General features: G+C 46.4%; 1 protein-coding gene across 1 annotated transcript in view; it reads right to left on the reverse strand.

Moving 5' to 3' along the window:
- Positions 1-261: 261 nt before the first annotated feature.
- Positions 262-19,053, reverse strand: part of CRHR2 (corticotropin releasing hormone receptor 2) — a 139,087-nt gene continuing 120,295 nt past the window's right edge. Inside the window, exons 9-11 of the mRNA XM_084855101.1 lie at positions 17,649-17,784; positions 15,454-15,495; positions 262-3,912 (exon numbers count right to left, since the gene is read on the reverse strand). Of these exons, the coding sequence (XP_084711227.1) occupies positions 3,772-3,912; positions 15,454-15,495; positions 17,649-17,784 (319 nt within the window). The 3' untranslated portion in view covers positions 262-3,771. The remainder of the gene's footprint in view (positions 3,913-15,453; positions 15,496-17,648; positions 17,785-19,053) is intronic.

Here is a 19,053-nt window from a genome sequence, read left to right on the forward strand (position 1 = left end):
ACTGTTGTCTGGGCCAGAGCGAGAGGCAGGTGAACAAGCAGGTTGGGATGGTGAAGAGGAGGAGCAAGTCCAGAGGGCTTTTGTCAGTGGGCCCCTGCTACACTGTGGGCCCCCAGCAAGTGCTCAACCATGGCAGCCCATGCTGCTGGGCTTGGAAGCAACCCTCTTGAGCTACCCAATTGAAATCTGAGATAGTGCCTCTGCCAATATTGTTTCTACCTCCTTACCGGTGATCAAGAATAAGAAGAAAACTCTCTAAATCGATAGAAACCAAAAACAAAGTGTTTATTATTGAAAATATTTACATTATATTTCAACATCACATAAAAAGCCCCAGAGATAGTGTGCCACATTGCACAATGCAAATTAGACGCTCTCGATGCAATGCAACCCCTGCAGCTGCATCGTCACCACTGTCTCCATCACTTTGTAACAGTTTCCCTTTTTTAAAAAAATCTTAATTTTGAGGCTCCAGCAAAAGGAGTCACGAAATCCCCTCAGATGTCCTCTTTCCAAAAAAAAGCAGCTGCAGAAGCTGGTCAGGTACCCTTTCAAAACTCACTGGCAAAGCAGAGATGAAAAATTGATTACCTGGGGAAAGAGCTCTGTAAGTACTATAGAGATTATCCATTTGAAAGCTTTGTCCAGCAGCAGGACCAACATATAGCACGGAAGGCAAATCCTTATCCTAAAGATCCTTTTCCAAAGCCTGTGTGTGTGTAGTTTGCAAGCCTCCTTTTTCACATTCACTTTTTTTCAGGTGCTACCCTGTATACTGGAGTGTGCTTGTGAATTGCTACTCGCCTATGTCAAGCAAGAGTCACCCCCAGGTGCTCATGAGAGGATAGCTCTGAAAATTGGAAGAGGGTTAGTTTAAAAAAAATTTTTTTTTTGCTTTCAGGCCATTGATGGTCCACCAATGACTAAAATAAGGATATGAGGAGCCAACAGAAAAATCAGACATTCTTGAGGGCTACTAACTTCTGTGGCTGTCATTTACAGTACCACACCAGGCAGTGAGTGGGGTGTAGTGGGGCTGCCAGCAAATAAAAGAGATGTCAAAGGCCTTTCAAGTTGGTAATTTTGGTGTAAAGCAAATACACAGTTGTTATGGGGAGATCCAGGTGTCTTTCCTCAGGGCCAATGCTTCTGTTCCATGGGGTATTTCCATTTCCCAACACTGAAAGAGTAATATTGTGTAGCGGGGAAAATGTGACTTTCCTGCTGGCAGATTGTCATGAGTGTGAATGCTGTGTGGGATGTGGCTGCATGAAAGCCAGGAGGTTCTCATGGACAATACCTGTGGTATTGTTGGTGACACATCTCCTACACCCCTACCACCCACAGCATTCTGTGCCTCTGTGTGTGTACATGCCTTCAGAGCAACAATGTAGCTTGCATCCTAGTAATGTACTGGTTAGCAACTGCAGCCCTCAAGCAAAATCTGCCCTACAGAGGAATTTATTATAAGGAAGGATGTAAGAATTGCCCTACAGCAGGGGTGTCAAACCTCTTTCAGCCTAAAGGCCAAATTCCATTTCAGAGAATCTCTCGGGGGCTGCATTCCAGGGGTGGGCGGGACATAAGGGGCAGGGCCCCAAATATGAAAAATACCAGCCTATTTTAGCTGAAAGCTCCTCCTGTCAGTAACTCAGCCCTAGGAGAGAAGCATTTCAACCTTTTAGAATGGGTAAAATGCTTCACAAAACTTGGGAGACCGCCAATTGGTTGGTGGTTGGAGGAAAGAGGACGGGGGCAGGAAAATGGGGCATGACCATCAGGGTAACCCCAAACAGCCAGATTGGGACCCCTGGAGGGCTGGATGCAGCCCCTGGTCTGGGTTTCTACACCCCTGGTTTAGAGCTTCAGGGCACCCACTCAAATGCAGGCATCTTCATAAAAATAGGACATAGAATAGCTAGGGGCGTATGGATTGTGTAAAATCTGTTCTGTCTGTGTTTCGTAGATTGTCAGGCACCTTCCATCCGCAGTCTGCCCATCAACGGAATCAGATTTTCTTAGTTCCCAAATCTGTGCAAATGAGCATTTGCGAAAATGCACACGTGCAAAAATGCACTGCCCCCCCAATGTGTAAAATCCCCCCCAATGTGCATTTTCATGCTTTAGCCTATGGGGAAATGCATGTTTTTGGCCAGTTCTTTTGTTGTTGCATATTTTTTGATGACAAAATTTGTGCCAAATCAGGAAAGTTAGCAAAACGGTCCACAAGTCAGCAGAATCCACCTGACAGTGGAAAAGCTGGTCCACTGCAGAATCTACCAGTTGGATTCATCAAAATCTGAACTCATTTGGTTCCATTGCAGGTTTCTCTGACATCCCTAAGTGTAGCCTTCCATAATTTGGAGCAGCCCTCCAGCTGTTTTGGATTGCAGTCCCCATCATCCCCAGCCAGCAGGTCAGCATACTCACTGGGAATGATAGACACTGTAGTCAAAGCACTATGAAGGGGTTGGGGAAGGCTACCCTTTCCCCTGCAGCAGCAGCAGCCCATTTTTCCTCCCCCCCCAGACAATGAGGCTGCAATCCTGTGCACAACTTACTTGGGATTTACTTCTGAGTCAGTGTGTCTAAGATCGGGCTATTAGTTTCCTGAAGGCTACATCTCTGCAGCACTGGGGTGTACTGATCCCTGGTTAACTGCCCACCCCCTCCAGCAAATGGAAGTACGTTATCTCCCTGAAGTGAGGATATGCCCTCTGCTACTTTGGGAAAGAGAATATCACCACATTAATGCTAGATCCTAGTGCTGTGCCGAAAATTTCAGCTCTTCCATTTTTGGTATTTCGTGGGGTGGGAGAAAGAGGCTGGGAGGGGTGAGAATTTCAGAGAATTTTCTCTTGGGGAGGGGGACAGGATGTCCACATACCTTGTTAAATGTAGGCAATTCTTGAAGGGTCTTTTTCAATTTTTTTTTAAACACCCCCTGCACTTGCAGGAGCCCAAGCCTTGTTCTCCAGCCCGGCCGTTCTTTCTGAACTCCCAGGAGACCATGTGACCTCTCCCTCTCCAATAAGCATTCAGGAAGAACTCACGGCTGGAGAAGAGGCCTCAGCTCCAGGAAGTGCCGGGGGTGTTTTGTTTTTCAATACAAAAACAGAAAGAAGACCCCTCAAGAATCTCCTGCACTTAAAAAAAAGGTACGTGGATACCCTGTCCCACCCCCCAGGGAGAAAATTCTCTGAAATTCTCCCCCTCCCTGCGAAAGAGGCAGAAAAAACGATGCCTCTTTTGCAGGGAAAAAGTTCCCCAAAATAGGGGCAGGGTTCTGGACAGCACTACTAGATCTGCTCAAAATCAGTGGCAACCAACAGAACTTGAAGTGTGTGAAAGAATTCCTTAATCAAGAAAAAATATATACATAGCAAACCATGAAACTATTGGGAATCACATCAAGGGAAGTTTGTTGAAATGGTCCAACTGCATTCTTTAAACAGAAGGGAAGGAGTGACGAGACCATATTCATTTCATCTCAGAGGGCAGTCTTTTGTGATTGTTGTTGGCCACATGGTTACCTTTCAGGGAATGTGGGAAGATTTCTCATGAATGCTCGTCTTCTGTCATTTTGCTCCTTCTTCCACTGTGGCATTTATTTTGGGGGTCACAAAGACACACAAGAGTTGCCTCGTTGTGAAAATTAAAGACATGGGGAAAGGGGAAACAAACCGAGGGAGGGAAAAGACAACAGGGAGAGAGATGGAAGGAGGAGAGAGAACAGAACGCCACAGGCAGCTGCTGAGGGAGTAGGCCTGGTCACACGGCTGCAGTCTGTTTTATACTGTGAAAGCTAATCCGTGTCGGAGAGGTGGGGATTGACATGGCGCGGGCAACCCGTACACGCAGGGAGTGATGGTCTTGCCAGCGGTGCCATCTTTTCCTGGCTGCGGAACGTACCTGGTTGGAGAAAGAGAGTCTGTGTTTAGAGCAGGGGTGTTGAACCTCTTTCAGTCCGAGGGCCACAAATTCCATTTCAGAGAGGCTCTTGGGGGCTGCATTCCAGTGGTGGGCAGGGCCACAGGCAAAAGGGGTGGGGCTAAAAATACCAGCATATTTTACCTTAAAGCTCTTACTGACAGTAACAAAGCCTTAGGAAAGGCATTTCAATCCCTTGGAATGGGAAATGAACGGCACAAAAGCTGGGACACCAATGATCGGTGGTCAGAGGGAAGGGGGCATGGCCATCTGGGGAACCCTAGGGAACTGGCTTGGGACCCCAGGTGGGCTGGAGTTAACCCCCAAGCCTGAAGCTCTGCACTCCTGGTTTAGAGGATATGAGTCAGAAGCTGACTCGGACTTGCTTCCCTAAATGGAACCCTACTGGCAATGAATGATAACTGCCACCATATATACCAGCCTTCCCCAACCTGGTGCCCTTCAGATGGTCTGGACTACAGCTTCCATCAGCCTCAGCCAGCATGAAGGGAAATGTTGTCCAAAACATCTGGAGGGCCTGAGGCTGGGGAAAGGTAATAAACACAAATAGCGGACTCCAGCGGAGGCTGGTGGCTCCGATGTCAGTGGGGCGATAAATCTGCTCTGGGTTTCAGTCAGAACCAGTCAGAACTGTAAAGGAGCTCTCCAAGGTGCTGACTGGTTCTGACTGAAACCTGGACCACTGACATCAGAGCCACCAGCCTCCATTGCCCATCTTTACGTAACCAAAACAGTGCCATCTATGCACAAGAGGGAGGTATCAGCGGTCTTGGGGGAACCCCAAGGTTTGCAGAAATACAAAAAAACTGGGGGTGGGGAATGAAGGAGGGAAGGGAGCCCATTGTGGACTGAGCATGCTCAGTGGCATGGACTGCTGACTGACTGTTGTGTGTGTGCGTGGGGGAACAGAAAGCCGGGGAGGAATGGAATATTCTGGAACAGGGCTTGGCTGTTTGGCTGGCATCCTCTACAACAGCCCTCCACACTGCAGCGTTTTGTACTGGGGGCTTGGGAAGAGTTGTGCGTGTGTGTTCTGATCTGTAACATTTTTCCACGAGGGGAGGGGAGTCTCTCTCCTACCCTGCCCGCCCTCCCCATTTAGCCTCCTGCAGTGCCCACGCAAGGGCACCCCGCTCTCCAGATCGAGGGAGTGAGGCAGTCACATCTGCTGGTCGGGCCCGCCGCTCTGCCTGCTTGCAAGAAGATATTTTCTCTGCCTTCCTCGAAAGCGTTCGGCAAAAGCACCGTCAACGAGCAAGCCCCTGCCCAGGTTTCTGCCTACTCGACGATTCTGCCAGACACTTCCTCAAGTTAATGGCACGTGCCCTTCCAGAATGAGCACTGCAAAGCCCTTTTCAGCAGCGATGCACAGGCAGGTGGGAGCACACCGTGCCCACAGTGATTCGTCACCGGCTTTTATGGTGAGCAGGATTCCAGGGTGTTAAAACCCATAACAAAGCCACGCAGACAACGAAGCAGCTGGCAACTCCATGTTCCTCCTAAGACTGCCTGGCTATTGCAGACCACACTGTTCAGAGAAAGAGAGTTTCTAGGCTGACAATCCTATCAACCCGTCAGTTGTCTTCTACAGTTCAGTGAATGCCGACTGGACATTCAGGTCTGCCGGACCTGGGGTCTCAGGGCCACAAAAGAAGGTAAGTTCTTTGGTTGCAGCAGTTGCTTCCACCAAAGCCTCCCATGCAGTAGATTTCAAAGATAGTCTACCACCATGGACTTATTTGCTGAGGAACCTCTACAACTCCTGCTCATTGCTAAGGATTCTGGGGCTTGCTTTAGGACATAGACACAGTTCCTGTGAGGCACTAGATGAAGGATGCACAATCTTTTCGGATCCAAAGGCTGCACCTGGCGTTGGATGGGGTTTCACATGTGCATACACACCCACACTGGTAATAGGTTATTTCAGGGCTGCTTCTTTTCTACCACCATTAGCTCCTGGACAATCTCCAGCTACCACTATTAAATGACGTAACCTACTTGGAGCGAAACAGCCTAGGATCGAGACATCCAGCCATTTCGACTGCTAAAGCTCTTCTAGAAGATGATTTCAATATCCACAACATGTGGAAACAACATTGGCTAGGAAACTGTCCTCCACAATGCCGAAGCTTGCCCTGCATCTTGGAAAAACCACCTGGATTTGACCAGCCCCGTGCGATATGGACAACCTTGAACCGAATTTGCATGGGTCATGGTAGATGTGCAGATGCCCTTTATAAATGGGGCAAAATAACATCATGGAATTGTGACTGTGGGGCTGAAAAACAAAGTGTCAAAACCGAGCCTACGATGGAGATTTTGCCGATTTCCTGGCTGTGACAACAGAAGTAAAAAACTATATCTGTAACCTAGACATGCGTTTGTGATCTTCCTGTCTATATTTTATATTTCATATTTATTATGCTCTATGTTTTTATTGTAACGTGATGGGAATGTGCCATATGATAAATAAATAAAATAGCTCATGGAAAGCAGTAATCCTGGCTGCTTCAGGGTCATTGGGGATTAGTCCCTCCCCCCCATGATCCTATGGGATCACTGCTCCAGCACTCCTAATAGCCGTGCCAGAACTGTGGTCATTTTCTTGCAGCCCATGCCTTTCCTGCCATTCTGGATCTTGTTGAGATACCCCGATAAGCATCTAAGGAACCATGGTTCCCAGGGACACAGCTTGAAAACCAGCACTCTGCGACAATTGTTGTGAACCGCCCAGACATCTTTGGCTATTGGGCAGTATAGAAATGTAATAAATAAATGAATAAATAGAAAGAAATAATGTGTGAGGGAGACTTGAAAGCAGAACTCAAGGTGAGACACCCACTCAGGGTATTTACCCAAGGAAACAAGAAGCTGGTGTGGTTTAATGGATAGAGTGCTGGATTTGGAATGGGGTGATGTGGGTTCAAATCCCTACTCAACCCACTCACCCTAAATCCCACCTTAGCCCCAGTCCCTTTCTCTCAGGCTAACCTACACTACAGTGTTGTTATGAGGGGGGGAAATGGGGAAAACCCATGTACACCATCTGATATGAGCAGTATCCAAATAATTTTGTTTGAATGGCCAAGGACGTCCTTTGCCAGAGCAAGGGTGGGCAACATGTCACCCTCCAGATATTTTGGCCTAGAATTTCTCTCACCCAACACCATGGGCTATACTGGCTAGGGCTGATGGGAATTGTTGGCCAAAAAACATCTGGAGAGCCACAAGTTGCCCACTCCTGCCACACAGGTTTACTCTGTGCAAACATCTCTCCCTCTGTCAGCAATGCCGGTAACTCCCATGTGCCTCTCAGCTGAGCAAGAGATATCAGTCTCCTCCCCATTTTTACAAGGCCTGTGTTTGTTATGGAGAGCAGTGTGCCATAGCTGCACTAAAAACCTTGTGCATTCACCGTAACACAGCAAAATGAACTGACACAATCTCATTCCTGGGAGCAGCTCAGAGTGGATTCATTTTCTACAATGCCCAGTTTTGCTAATCACATTAGGCCCACAGAGTGATCAATTATGCCAGTCTCAGTAATTGATCATGACATGGCAGCATGATATAAATCTGGAGCCACACTCCACAGTGTATTGCAAAATCCATCATAATATACCTCGGTACTAAAACCCTTGAATGGAGGCCGGTTCAGCTGCTGCATAATTCTGCACTCATCTCTGGACTAGTTCAGGCCAAGGAGGAACACAAATCATTCTTCACTCCTTGTGAAGGATGTTCATCCTTGTGAAGGATGTTCATCCTTCACTCACTTCCCATTAGGTTCTGGGCTGAAGTCAAGGTGCCATGTATGACCTAAATGGTCCTCGGGCCCTAGAAAGCCCCTACTTCTTTCCCATATACATACCTCTACATCCCCTTACATCTACTGGAGAGTAGAGCTGGGTGATCAGCCTTGTGCATGTCATGAAAATGAATCGGAGCCTTCAAGCATTTCACCTGAATGCAGGAAAAGCCATGCCCATGTACGTCTGTGTGTGTCTTGATCGACATAGATATAGGATTGTTGAGGGTTTTATTTCGTGGATTGTAAGTGGCTTTGAATACTTAAAAAATACTTTCAGTAGAAAAGAAACTGACATATTTATCTGCAAACTGACAGAAATAAATAACTTTGGAATGCCAGAGCAGCTTCTACAACCCACTCAGATTAAAAAAGAAGCAGGGTTTCAATTCTTCCATGGCCTGAAAGCCAGGCTGTATGTTATGTTTCACGCTTGCTAAAAGCACACTGGAACATTTGAAGGCTCCTTCATTCCTGACAGTGGACAAAAGACAAAGGGATGTGAAGTCGTCACGACAGGGCAGGAGGAACTGCTGCTCTGGCTGTTTGCTCTGGCTGTTTATCTTCATGATCTCTCTCATCCCAGCTAATCTTTTTTTCCCTAGCAGTAGGGAGGGAGAAGAGCAGGGAAGATTAGCTGCCAAGGGAGAGAGATAACAAAGCAAAATGACAGAAGGAAAAAAGCCAATCTTCCCCACTCTTCTTGTTCCCAGTGGATAGGAAAGATTAGCAGATAGAGTGAGATGGCCAGGGGGAAAACGGGCTGGGAAAGAAAAAAGAGGTCCCCTTCAGAGCTTTTGGCAATTATGATTAGTAATTATGGGGTGGCAGGTATCTCATAGAATCACAGAATAGAATCATAGAATAGTAGGGTTGGAAGGGGCCTATAAGGCCATCGAGTCCAACCCCCTGCTCAATGCAGGAATCTAAGTCAGAGCATCCCTGACAGATGGCTGTCCAGCCTCGTCTTGAGTGCCTCATGTGGGAGAGCCCACCACCTCCCTAGGTAATTGGTTCCATGTCCTACATTTTCCCCCTAGAGTTTTAAAGCATGGAGGGACTTCTCCCCTAAAAAACCAAACCAAACTTCAATTATGGGCACCATACACATGCCTATCAGTAAATACTGCTGCTGTTACGAATAAAACACTCTGCTTGCTTCTAATAGGTTTGAGCAAATCTCCCATTTCTCTGCTTTTAGGAAAGTAGCTGCTGGCCTTGATTCATGCTAGGGAGAGCCATCCAAACAGTCTGGTAAAGGTCAGAAATAATGGTCATTTGCAGGATCATTTTTCCAGTTCATTTAAAGTGATGTATTCACCTGGTATGGAAAGTGACTGCTTGACTTCCAAGTGCACTGGGAAGAGTGAAATAGTTAATCAAGCTGCCCATCTAAGCTTGTGCTCGCCTTTCTAATCTTGCTGCTCCTGAACATGGGATGATAGTGGAATGGGGACTCTCCTGTGGTCCAGGTGGTTCTAATGATGAGTCATCCAAGGATGGGAGTAGAGCTACCTCTTCAGGTGGAGGTGGTGGAGGCAACATTATCACCTGGAGCTCCTCCTCCATGGATGTCCCAAGTGGCATGGTTAGTTCAGAGGTTCTCTCTTTAGTTGTTCCCTCAATGCAATCCCTCCTCCTCCATGTCTTCATGCCCCTCCTCTGACAGTCTGTGTGTGTGTGTGTGTGTGGTCTGAATCCTGGGCCTTAACACATGCTAACTGTCTAGTGTTCCTTGATCTCTGTCTCTCTCAAATACCTCTTCCTTTCCTTCTAACACCTCACTACCCTGGCTTTTATTTTATTTATTTATTTATTTATTTATTTCATTTCTATACCGCCCAATAGCCGAAGCTCTCTGGGCGGTTCACAAAAAAACTGGGCTTGGTTTGATGCCCAGGGAAGGAGCCTATAAAACATGCACTCACAGATGGTTCAGTATCAAGTAGGGAGATATCAATTCTGATAAAGCAGGGTCAAGCCCAGTAAAATGTGGTCAACTTAGGAGAGCAGGATCCTGGTAAGGAAATGTCAGAACCTTGGACAACACATTGTCTCACAGGAAGAGCTGTTCCAGCAAAGGACAGCAGGGCAAGTGAGGCTGTAGGAAGACTGGCAGATTGCAGAAAAATGTACATTTTGAAATGTGCATTTTTCCCAAAATAACTTTGTTTGCACCCTTTAGTCAATGGGGGGAAAGTATGCAGTTTTGAAAAATGCACACAGAAATGTGCACTTTTCCCGTTCAAACAAAAAACAGGTCACAAACAAAAATGGGAGCAAGCTGAACAGAGCTTTGAAGTGAAGTTTGGAAAATTTCAGTAAGCTCAAACATCACTGTTTCTCCCATCCCTAGATTAAAGTGATCACTAAATAAAATACACTGATCAAACAAGCATGCCGTTGATCAAAGAATGCAAAGAGGATAGGCGGCCAGGTTGACTGGAGAAAACCAGCACTGATAAATTTGGTGGAGTGACATAGGAATGACTTATTTCCCCATTTGAGAAGCACTATAGAAATTTCCCCCTTCATGGATCACTGCCTTGTTGTGGTGAAGGGGCCTGCGTAACTCAGTGAAGCCATAAGCTATGCCGTGCAGAGCCACCCAAGATGGACAGGTCATGGCGGAGTGTTCTGACAAAATGTGGTCCACTGGAGAAGGAAATGGCAACCCACTCCAGTATTCTTGCCAAGAAAACCCCATGGAATGTATCACAAGGCTAAAAGATATGATGCCGGAAGATGAGCCCCTCAGGTCAGAAGGTGTCCAATATACTACTGGGGAAGAGCACAGGGTATTTCCAAGTAGTGCCAGAAAGAGTGAAGTGGCTGGGCCAAAGCCGAAAAGACACTCAGCTGTGGATGTGTCTGGTGGTGAAAAGAAAATCTGATGCTGCAAAGAACAATATTGTTTAGGAACCTGGAATGTCAGATCAATGAATCAAGGTAAGCTGGAGGTGGTCAAACATGAGATGGCAAGATTGAACATCGACATCTTGGGGATCAGCGAACTAAAATGGACAGGCATGGGCGAATTTAATTCAGGTGACCATTATATCTACTACTGTGAGCAAGAATCCCTGAGAAGAAATGGAGTAGCACTCATAGTAAATAAAAGGGTGGGAAAAGCAGTACTGGGGTACAATCTCAAAAACGATAGAATGATCTCAGTATGAATCCAAGGCAAACCATTCAACATCACAATAATTCAAGTCTAAGCCCCAACCACTGTGGCCGAAGAAGCTGAGGTTGATCGGTTCTATGAAGACCTACAACACCTTCTAGAACTAACACAAAAAAAGATGTCCTTTTCATCAAAGGGGATTGGAATGCCAAAGTAGGAAGTCCAGAAATCACCAGGATAACAGGAAAGCATGGCCTTGGTGTACAAAATGAAGCAGGACAAAGGCTAATCGAGTTTTGCCAAGAGAACACACTGATTATAGCAAACACTCTTTTCCAACAGCACAAGAGGTGACTCTGCACATGGACATCACCAGATGGTCAATATCGAAATCAGATTGATTATGTCCTTTGCAGCCAAAGATGGAGAAGCTCTATACAGATGGAGAAGCTCTATGTAAAAACAAGACCTGGAGCTGACTGTGGCTCAGATCATGAGCTTCTTACTGCAAAATTTCGGCTTAAATTGAAGAACGTAGGGAAAACCACTAAACCATTCAGGTATGACCTAAATCATATCCCTTATGAATACACAGTGGAAGTGAGGAATAGATTTCAGGGATTAGACCTGATAGAGTGCCTGAGGAACTATGGACGGAGGTCCGTAACATTGTTCAGGAGGCAGCAACTTAATCCATTCCAAAGAAAAAGAAATGCAAGAAAGTAAAGTGGCTGTCTGATGAGGCTTTACAAGTAGCTGAGGAAAGATGGGAAGCGAAAAGCAAGGGAGAAAGGGGAAGATATATCCAAATGAATGCAGAGTTCCAGAGAATAGCAAGGAGAGACAAGAAGGCCTTCTTAAATGAACAATGCAAAGAAATCGAGGAAAACAACAGAATGGGAAAGACTAGAGATCTCTTGATTTTCTAGAGAAAATTGGAGACCTCAAGGGAACGTTTTGTGCAATGACGGGCATGATAAAGGACAAAGAAGGCGGGGACATAACAGAAGCAGGAGAGATTAAGAAGAGGTGGAAAGAATACACAGATGAACTATACAGCAAAGATCTGAATGTCCCTGATAGCCATGATAGTGCAGTCACTGAACTTGAGCTGGATATCCTCGAGAGTGAAGTCAAGTGGGCCTTAGGAAGCATTAGTAACAACAAAGCTAGCGGAGATGACAGTCTTCCAGCTGAGCTATTTAAAATCCTAAAAGATGATGCTGTTAAAGTGCTGCACTCAATATGCCAACAAATTTGGAACACTCAACAGTGGCCACAAGACTGGAAAAGGTCAGTTTACATTCCAGTTCCAAAGAAGGGCAATGCCAAAGAGTGTTCAAACTACCGTACAATTGCGCTTATTTCACATGACAGCAAGGTGATGCTCAAAATCCTACAAGCTAGGCTTCAGCAGTATGTGAACCGAGAACTACCGGAAGTACAAGCTGGGTTCCGAAAAGGCAGAGGAACTAGAGATCAAATTGCCAACATTCACTGGATCATGCACAAAGCAAGAGAATTCCAGAAAAACGTCTATTTTTGCTTCATTGACTACGCTAAAGCCTTTGATTGTGTGGATCACAACAAACTCTGGCAAATTCCTAAAGAGATGGGAGTACCAGACCACCTTACCTGTCTCCTGAGAAACCTGTACGAGGGCCAAGAAGCAACAGTAAGAACCAGACATGGAACAACCGATTGGTTCAAAATTGGGAAAGGAGTACGACAAGGCTGTATATTGTTGCTCTGCTTATTTAACTTATATGCAGAGTGCATCATGAGAAACGCTGGGCTGGATGAATCACAGGTCAGAATTAAGATTGCCAGGAGAATTATCAACAACCTCAGATATGCAGACGTACCACCCTAATGGCAGAAAGTGAAGAGAATCTAAAGAGCCTCTTGTTGAGGGTGAAAGTGGAGAGTGCAAAAGCTGGTTTGAAAGTCAACATTAAAAAAATGAAGATCATGGCATCTGGCCCCATCACTTCCTGGCATATAGAAGGGGAAGAAATGGAAGCAGTGACAGATTTTGTTTTCTTGGGCTCCAAGATCACCGCAGACGGTGACTGTAGCCATGAAATTAAAAGACGCTTGCTCCTTGGGAGGAAAGCTATGGCAAACCTAGACAGCATAGTAAGAAGAAGAGACATCACCTTGCCAACAAAGGTCTGTCTAATCAAAGCTATGATTTTCCTAGTACTAATGTATGGCTGTGAGAGCTGGACTATAAGAAAGGTTGAGTGCTGAAGAATTGATGCGTTCGAACTGTGGTGCTGGAGAAGACTCTTACGAGTCCCCTGGACTGCAGGGAAGTCAAATCAGTCCATCCTAAAGGGAATCAACCCTGAGTGCTCATTGGAAGGACAGATACTGAAGCTGAAGCTAAAATATTTTGGCCACCTAATGCGAAGAGAAAAGTCACTGGAAAAGCCCCTGATGCTGGGAAAGACTGAAGGCAAAAGGAGAAGGGGAAGGCAGAGGATGAGATGGCTAGATAGCATCACCAATGCAATGAATATGAACTTGAGCACACTCTGAGAGAGAGCGCAGGACAGGAAGGCCTGGCGTGCTATGGTCCATGGGGTCACGAAGAGTCGGACACGACTTAACGACTGAACAACAATAGAAATTGCAAGTGTCCTGAGGCATGGTCATTACAAAGAACCTCCAGAAGACCTCTGCTTTACATGGGTTGGCAGGAGGAGAGCAGAGAAATGCACCAACAGAATGGGAAGCAAATGAGTCCTGAAATTATTATAATCAATGCTGTTATACCAAAGCTAATGGGATGTTGTATTCAGTCCTGGTCAGGTTGACTTACAAAAGGTGGGACAGAAATAGAAAAAAATATTTAGAAATGAATGGCATAGTTATTAGTGGCTCCGAAAGGGCCTTCAGGTAAGAGCAGGAAGTGGATTGGAGAGAGAAAGAAAAGGAGATTACGAGGGCTTTGGTGAGTAGAGGAGATGAGAGTGTAATGAATGGTTCAGAGTAGGGAGATGGGGAACATGCCCCCACAGTGCAAGGGCCTGAACGGAAAGGAAGTGAAAAACAAAACATCTTGCAATGAGAAAATGGCAGGTGGCAGGAAGAGAGGAAGCCAGCTTTCAAAGCCTGTTAGAAGAAATGCCTTTTGCAAAATCAACCTTCCCCTCCCATTGTTAAAAAAATGCATAAAACAATTCAAACATCTCCAGTGTAGATGGTATGTTGACAGGGCAGTGAACTGGGACCAGTGGGTGCTGTGAATAGAGACATGAGGTCAAATTCCCAATGAAACTAAGGGCCGTTCCACATATTACACATGGATAGACGTGACAGGAAACCACATTTTCATTGGGGCTCCTCCATGACGGACATATTTCTGTTGTATGTGGTTTGGATATAGGATCTGGCTTCCATGACAGAAAGGGCTCCGCTTACCTAAGATCCTCTGTCTGGTTGTGGGGGACTCCCCCCCCCCCACAATTAATCCCATTCAACAGGGAGCATCTCTGCACCAGCCTAAAATCCTGCATTTAAAATGGAGCTTTCTGCTTCTGTTTTAAATGCAGGATCACAACAGACTCCCTTTACACCTGCTTCCTCCCCCTTTCCCCCCTCCTTTCTCCCCTTATCTGAGTCTTCCATGTGTTTCATTATACAGTGCTAGATGGTGCTGTGGTCTAGCTCCTCTTATTGCGGGTTTTCCTCTTTTCATGGAGCAGAACTCAAGCACTGTAATTTGATAGTTCATTAACTCTGATCTTTTTGAAAATGGAATAAAGGCTATTTAGTGCGGGAGACACCCTGGAGGTTGGCGACGTCATCTAAAGGACCCGCAAACTTCTGTGAGTGACCAATCTCAATAGCAGGATAAAAGCTGCATGTTAAGAAGCCTAGGGTCTCCTGACTCTCTAAGTAGCATTTTCAGGGGACTGGAGGGGCTGCCTTAGGAAAGAGGGAGCGGAGAAGCAGCTGGGAGGATAAATATGTTTAAGATTGAATGGCATTTCTCCTTCACATTAGGAAGTGCAACCATTTTCATTTTGCTGAAAACCATTTGCTTCTGCCAGTGCAGCTGATCCAATGTAAATTTGCATCCAACTCTGTTGTGTTGGCCACATCCACAGGTTCACTTATTAGATGTACACTTTAAAACATCTTGGGATTTATGGCATTTTTCCAGATTGTTTGCAGCGCCAAACATTGGCACAGCCAGCTCCAGCACGGTTGCTTTGAGGGTAGCATGAATATTCCCATGTATGCAGGTTTGAGCTCCACAGAGAAGATGTAGGATAGATACGACAAATACATTTCACCTGGACTGAAACCTACACATACAACTCCCACCGGCACTCCCCGGAATGCATGAACATGCTTATCTTGCCTCTCCGTCCCCTCTATGCGAAATGGAAATAATAAAGACCTTCCACGTAGGGCAGCTGGGAGGATAAATATGTTTAAGATTGAACGGCACTTCTTGCATTAGGAAGGGCAACCATTTTCATTTCGCTGAAAACAATTTGCTTTTGACAAATCGACTGAGCAGAGAGACGGGGGAGGGGGTAATTGAACTTACCTCGCCATTTAAGAAGCAGTAAAACACAGACACAAAAAAACCCTGGAAAGAATAGGATAAAATTTGTATGAGGTTGTTTTTTTCTTCCACCACAAGGGATGATGGGAATATACTTTATTTATTTATTGCAATTATATCCTGCCTTTTTCCTCAAAGGAACCCAAGGCAGCTTAAATGGTCCCCCTCCTCTCCATTTCATCCTCACGACAGCAACCTTGTGAGGTAGGTTGGGCTGAGAGTCTGGCCCAAAGTCACCCAGTGAGCTTCCATGGCCAAGTGGGGACTAGAATCCAGATCTCCCAACTCCCAGTCCAACACTTTAGCTGCTGCACCACACATGGGAAAGGATTAGAACTTCTGGATGCAAACATCGCACCTCCCCGCAGGGCTGGTGCTAGACTTCCCTGGGCCCTTGGACCTGGCACTGCTGACCCCCCCCAACTGAAACTACCCAAATGTCTGCACCCATTGCACCAAGTGCCCACCCCTGCCTGCCCCTGGATCACTCAGGCAGGCAGCAGTGCAGCTCAGGCTAGCAACAGAGGAACACAGGAAGCTGCTTTATACTGAGTCAGACCCTGGGTGCATCTAGCTCAGTACTGTTGACACTGACTGACAGCGGCTCTCCAGGGTTTCAGGAAAGAGTCTCTCCCAACCTTACCTGTAGATGCCGGGGATTGAACCTGGGACATTCTGCATGCAAAGCTGGGGCTCTACCACTGAGCTACGGCCCCTCCCCTTGACTCCCTGACCCCCAAATGACCATCTAGAGAGCGGCAGCCAATGGGGGCAGGGGAAAACTGCCTCAGTGTCAACACCTGGGCCATCGCAGGCATGCTGAGGCCCACCAGGGCTGACCCTGGTTGCTGCAGCATCCTTCTCTTATTATTGTTTTAAAAAACATTTTATCACCGGGGTGGCTAGCTCAGCATGTCCATGGCAACAGGTGCTGCGGCTGCTGCTACTACTATTATTATTATTATTATTAAATGTGAATCTGCACATACTCAGAGTATATTTTTAAAATCAGTTTTTTTTGTGGTTTTGTTCGAACGTATCAGGAATGTAGAAACCGCTGAAATACATGCAGTGGTAGCAGGCAGAGAACGTAAGCATTTGTTGTATGTTTCACAACTGAAGTAACACACATGGCCACCTAAAGTGCAGTAGGGGATGGGCATTAAAAGACCATTCAGTCCAGGGCCTCCAATTCCCTAGCCATGGCAGGGAACAGATGGGCCCATCTGAGCCCTCAGCAGCTGCCCGACCATGCTGCCCCCTGATCGCAGCCTGCCTGCTTGTTTTAACTTCTCAATGCTGTTAGGCTTTGAAAGATCAATGCCAGCAACTTGAAACAAATTGGTAACCAGTGCAATTGGTGGAAGATCAGAGAGGCATGCTCTAATCTCCTGCCAGAACCCTGGCAGCTGCGTTCTCGACCAACTAAAATTTCCGAACTGTCTTCAAGGGTCACCCCTGCATAGCGTGCATTACAGTAGTCCAACTTGGAGGTGAATCATAGAATCATAGAACAGTAGGGTTGGAAGGGGCCTACAAGACCATCAAGTCCAGCCCCCTGCTCAATGCAGGAGTCCAAGTCAAATAGAATCATAGAATAGTAGGGTTGGAAGGGGCCTACAAGACCATCGAGTCCAACCCCCTGCTCAATACAGGAGTCCAAGTCAAATAGAATCATAGAATAGTAGGTTTCCTTCATGTGGATGCATGCCCAGGAACAGTATGAGCAGAGAGATGTTATGCATCTCTTGAGCTGTCCCTGAATGAAGAATAAAATGAAAGTTGTCCTTTGGATGCTGAGAGGTGGATTCTTTATGGTGGATTCTTTGAAGAACCTCCTCATGCCATCTTAACCTATCAGCAGCCAATGAGACAGCCTTCCCCAACCTGGCCCCCATGAGAGCTGTTGTACTACATCTCCCATAATCCCCAGCCAGCATAACCAATGGACATGCTGGCTGGGGATGATGGGAGTCCAGGCCAACACCTCTGGAGGGTACCAGGTTGTGGATGGCTGCAATAAGGTGCACCTATTGCCTACTGTACCCACATTGCCAGTATTAGCTAATTAGCTGTTGGCGACACTGCACACTTGCCAAGGCTGAGGTAGTTTAGGGGGTCTACCTGTGTCTCAGGGAACTGCTGCCCATTTCATGCATTTCGTGAACATCTCCTACCTGAAAAGACTGTAAGAAGGAATTGAAGTAGATGAAAAATATCTGGGAAATGTCATCATCCCCAGGGTTGACAAAGAAGAGCATGTAGGTAATTCCCAGAAGAGGCAGAAGAACTAATGTCGCTTTCACGGCCTTCCTGTTAAAGAAAGAACAAAGGAGAAAGGTGATGTGAAGGACAGAGGAGGACAAGTGCTGCTGGAAGGCGATTCTTTGCTGAGGGACCCGAATAATTTGATCTTGTGCAAGTCATGACTGACATAGCTCTGTACACTTTGGGCTAACAAATAATTAAAATAAGAACAAAAGATGAAAAGATCTGGATAAAAACAAAACAACAAAGTCTCTGCCTGGTGCTGAAAGATAGAAGACTCAATGCTGGGTATGCCTGTCTGAAGATGGAATTTCCCAATTCAGGGGGCCACCACTGAAAAGGCTCTCTCTGCTTTTGTCACTCACCACTTGAGAAGGGGATTGGTGTGCAGGGGAACCACCACAGTTACCTCCAATCACGTTTCAGAGAAAACATGGGGGATTTCCGGGGGGTTGGGGTCAAGCCAAGCCTCCCCCCCCCTGTAGAAACCCAAGGAGGCAGGCCAGACAAGAAGGTGTACAGGACCACGAGCTAGAGTTTCCATATCCCTGCTCTATAGTGAGCAAACATATATTTCATTCTTTGGAAATATTCTTAAACTGAGACAGCCTGTGGCAGGCAAATCATCATCAGTACTATAATTAAAAGACAGGTCATGTTAAGCAGAGAGAGAACAGTTGGTGGAGATATTTTGCTGTGTGATCCCAGTCATAACAACTCTGTATTTAATTCTCTGTATAATAACAGGTATCTTTTCCAGGTTGTGGGTGACTTCCAACCATGACTCCCAACTGACTTCATAACTGAAGGGGTGCTAAAATATGTATTTTTAGCACAACTTCAAGGTTGGGTGTGTGTAGCTGATGGTGTTTTCAGACTGATGTGTGGGCTGACACAGAGGCTCAAGGGATTTCCAGTAGCTTCCTTCAGATTTCAGAACACAATCCAGGGTGTTGGCTTCATTGATGTGTAAGTAGGGATGTACGAAAATTCTGCCACGGATCTTGGGGAGGCTGAATGCCAGCGCATTTGGCCCCCCAAAATCGGTGGCAGAACAGCCTGCCCCCCTGCCCCCCCCGGGACGAGACTTACCTTGGGCGGATCTTCCTGGTGGCGGCGGCTCCGGTGGCGGCTGCGGCGGTGGTTCGGTGGCGGTGGTGGCTGCGGCGGCCGATCTTCTGACTGGCCGCCACCACCGCCATTTCAAGTTTAAAAAACAAAAACAAAACACGTGATAGGCTACGTAAAGATTTACGTAGCCTATCACGGCTAGGTTTAAAAAAAAAACTGTGATAGGCTACGTAAATGTTTACA

This window comes from Heloderma suspectum, chromosome 5 (assembly GCF_057233095.1).
Source record: "Heloderma suspectum isolate Gila_16-S chromosome 5, 16-S_ref, whole genome shotgun sequence".
NCBI classification, from domain to species: domain Eukaryota; kingdom Metazoa; phylum Chordata; class Lepidosauria; order Squamata; family Helodermatidae; genus Heloderma; species Heloderma suspectum.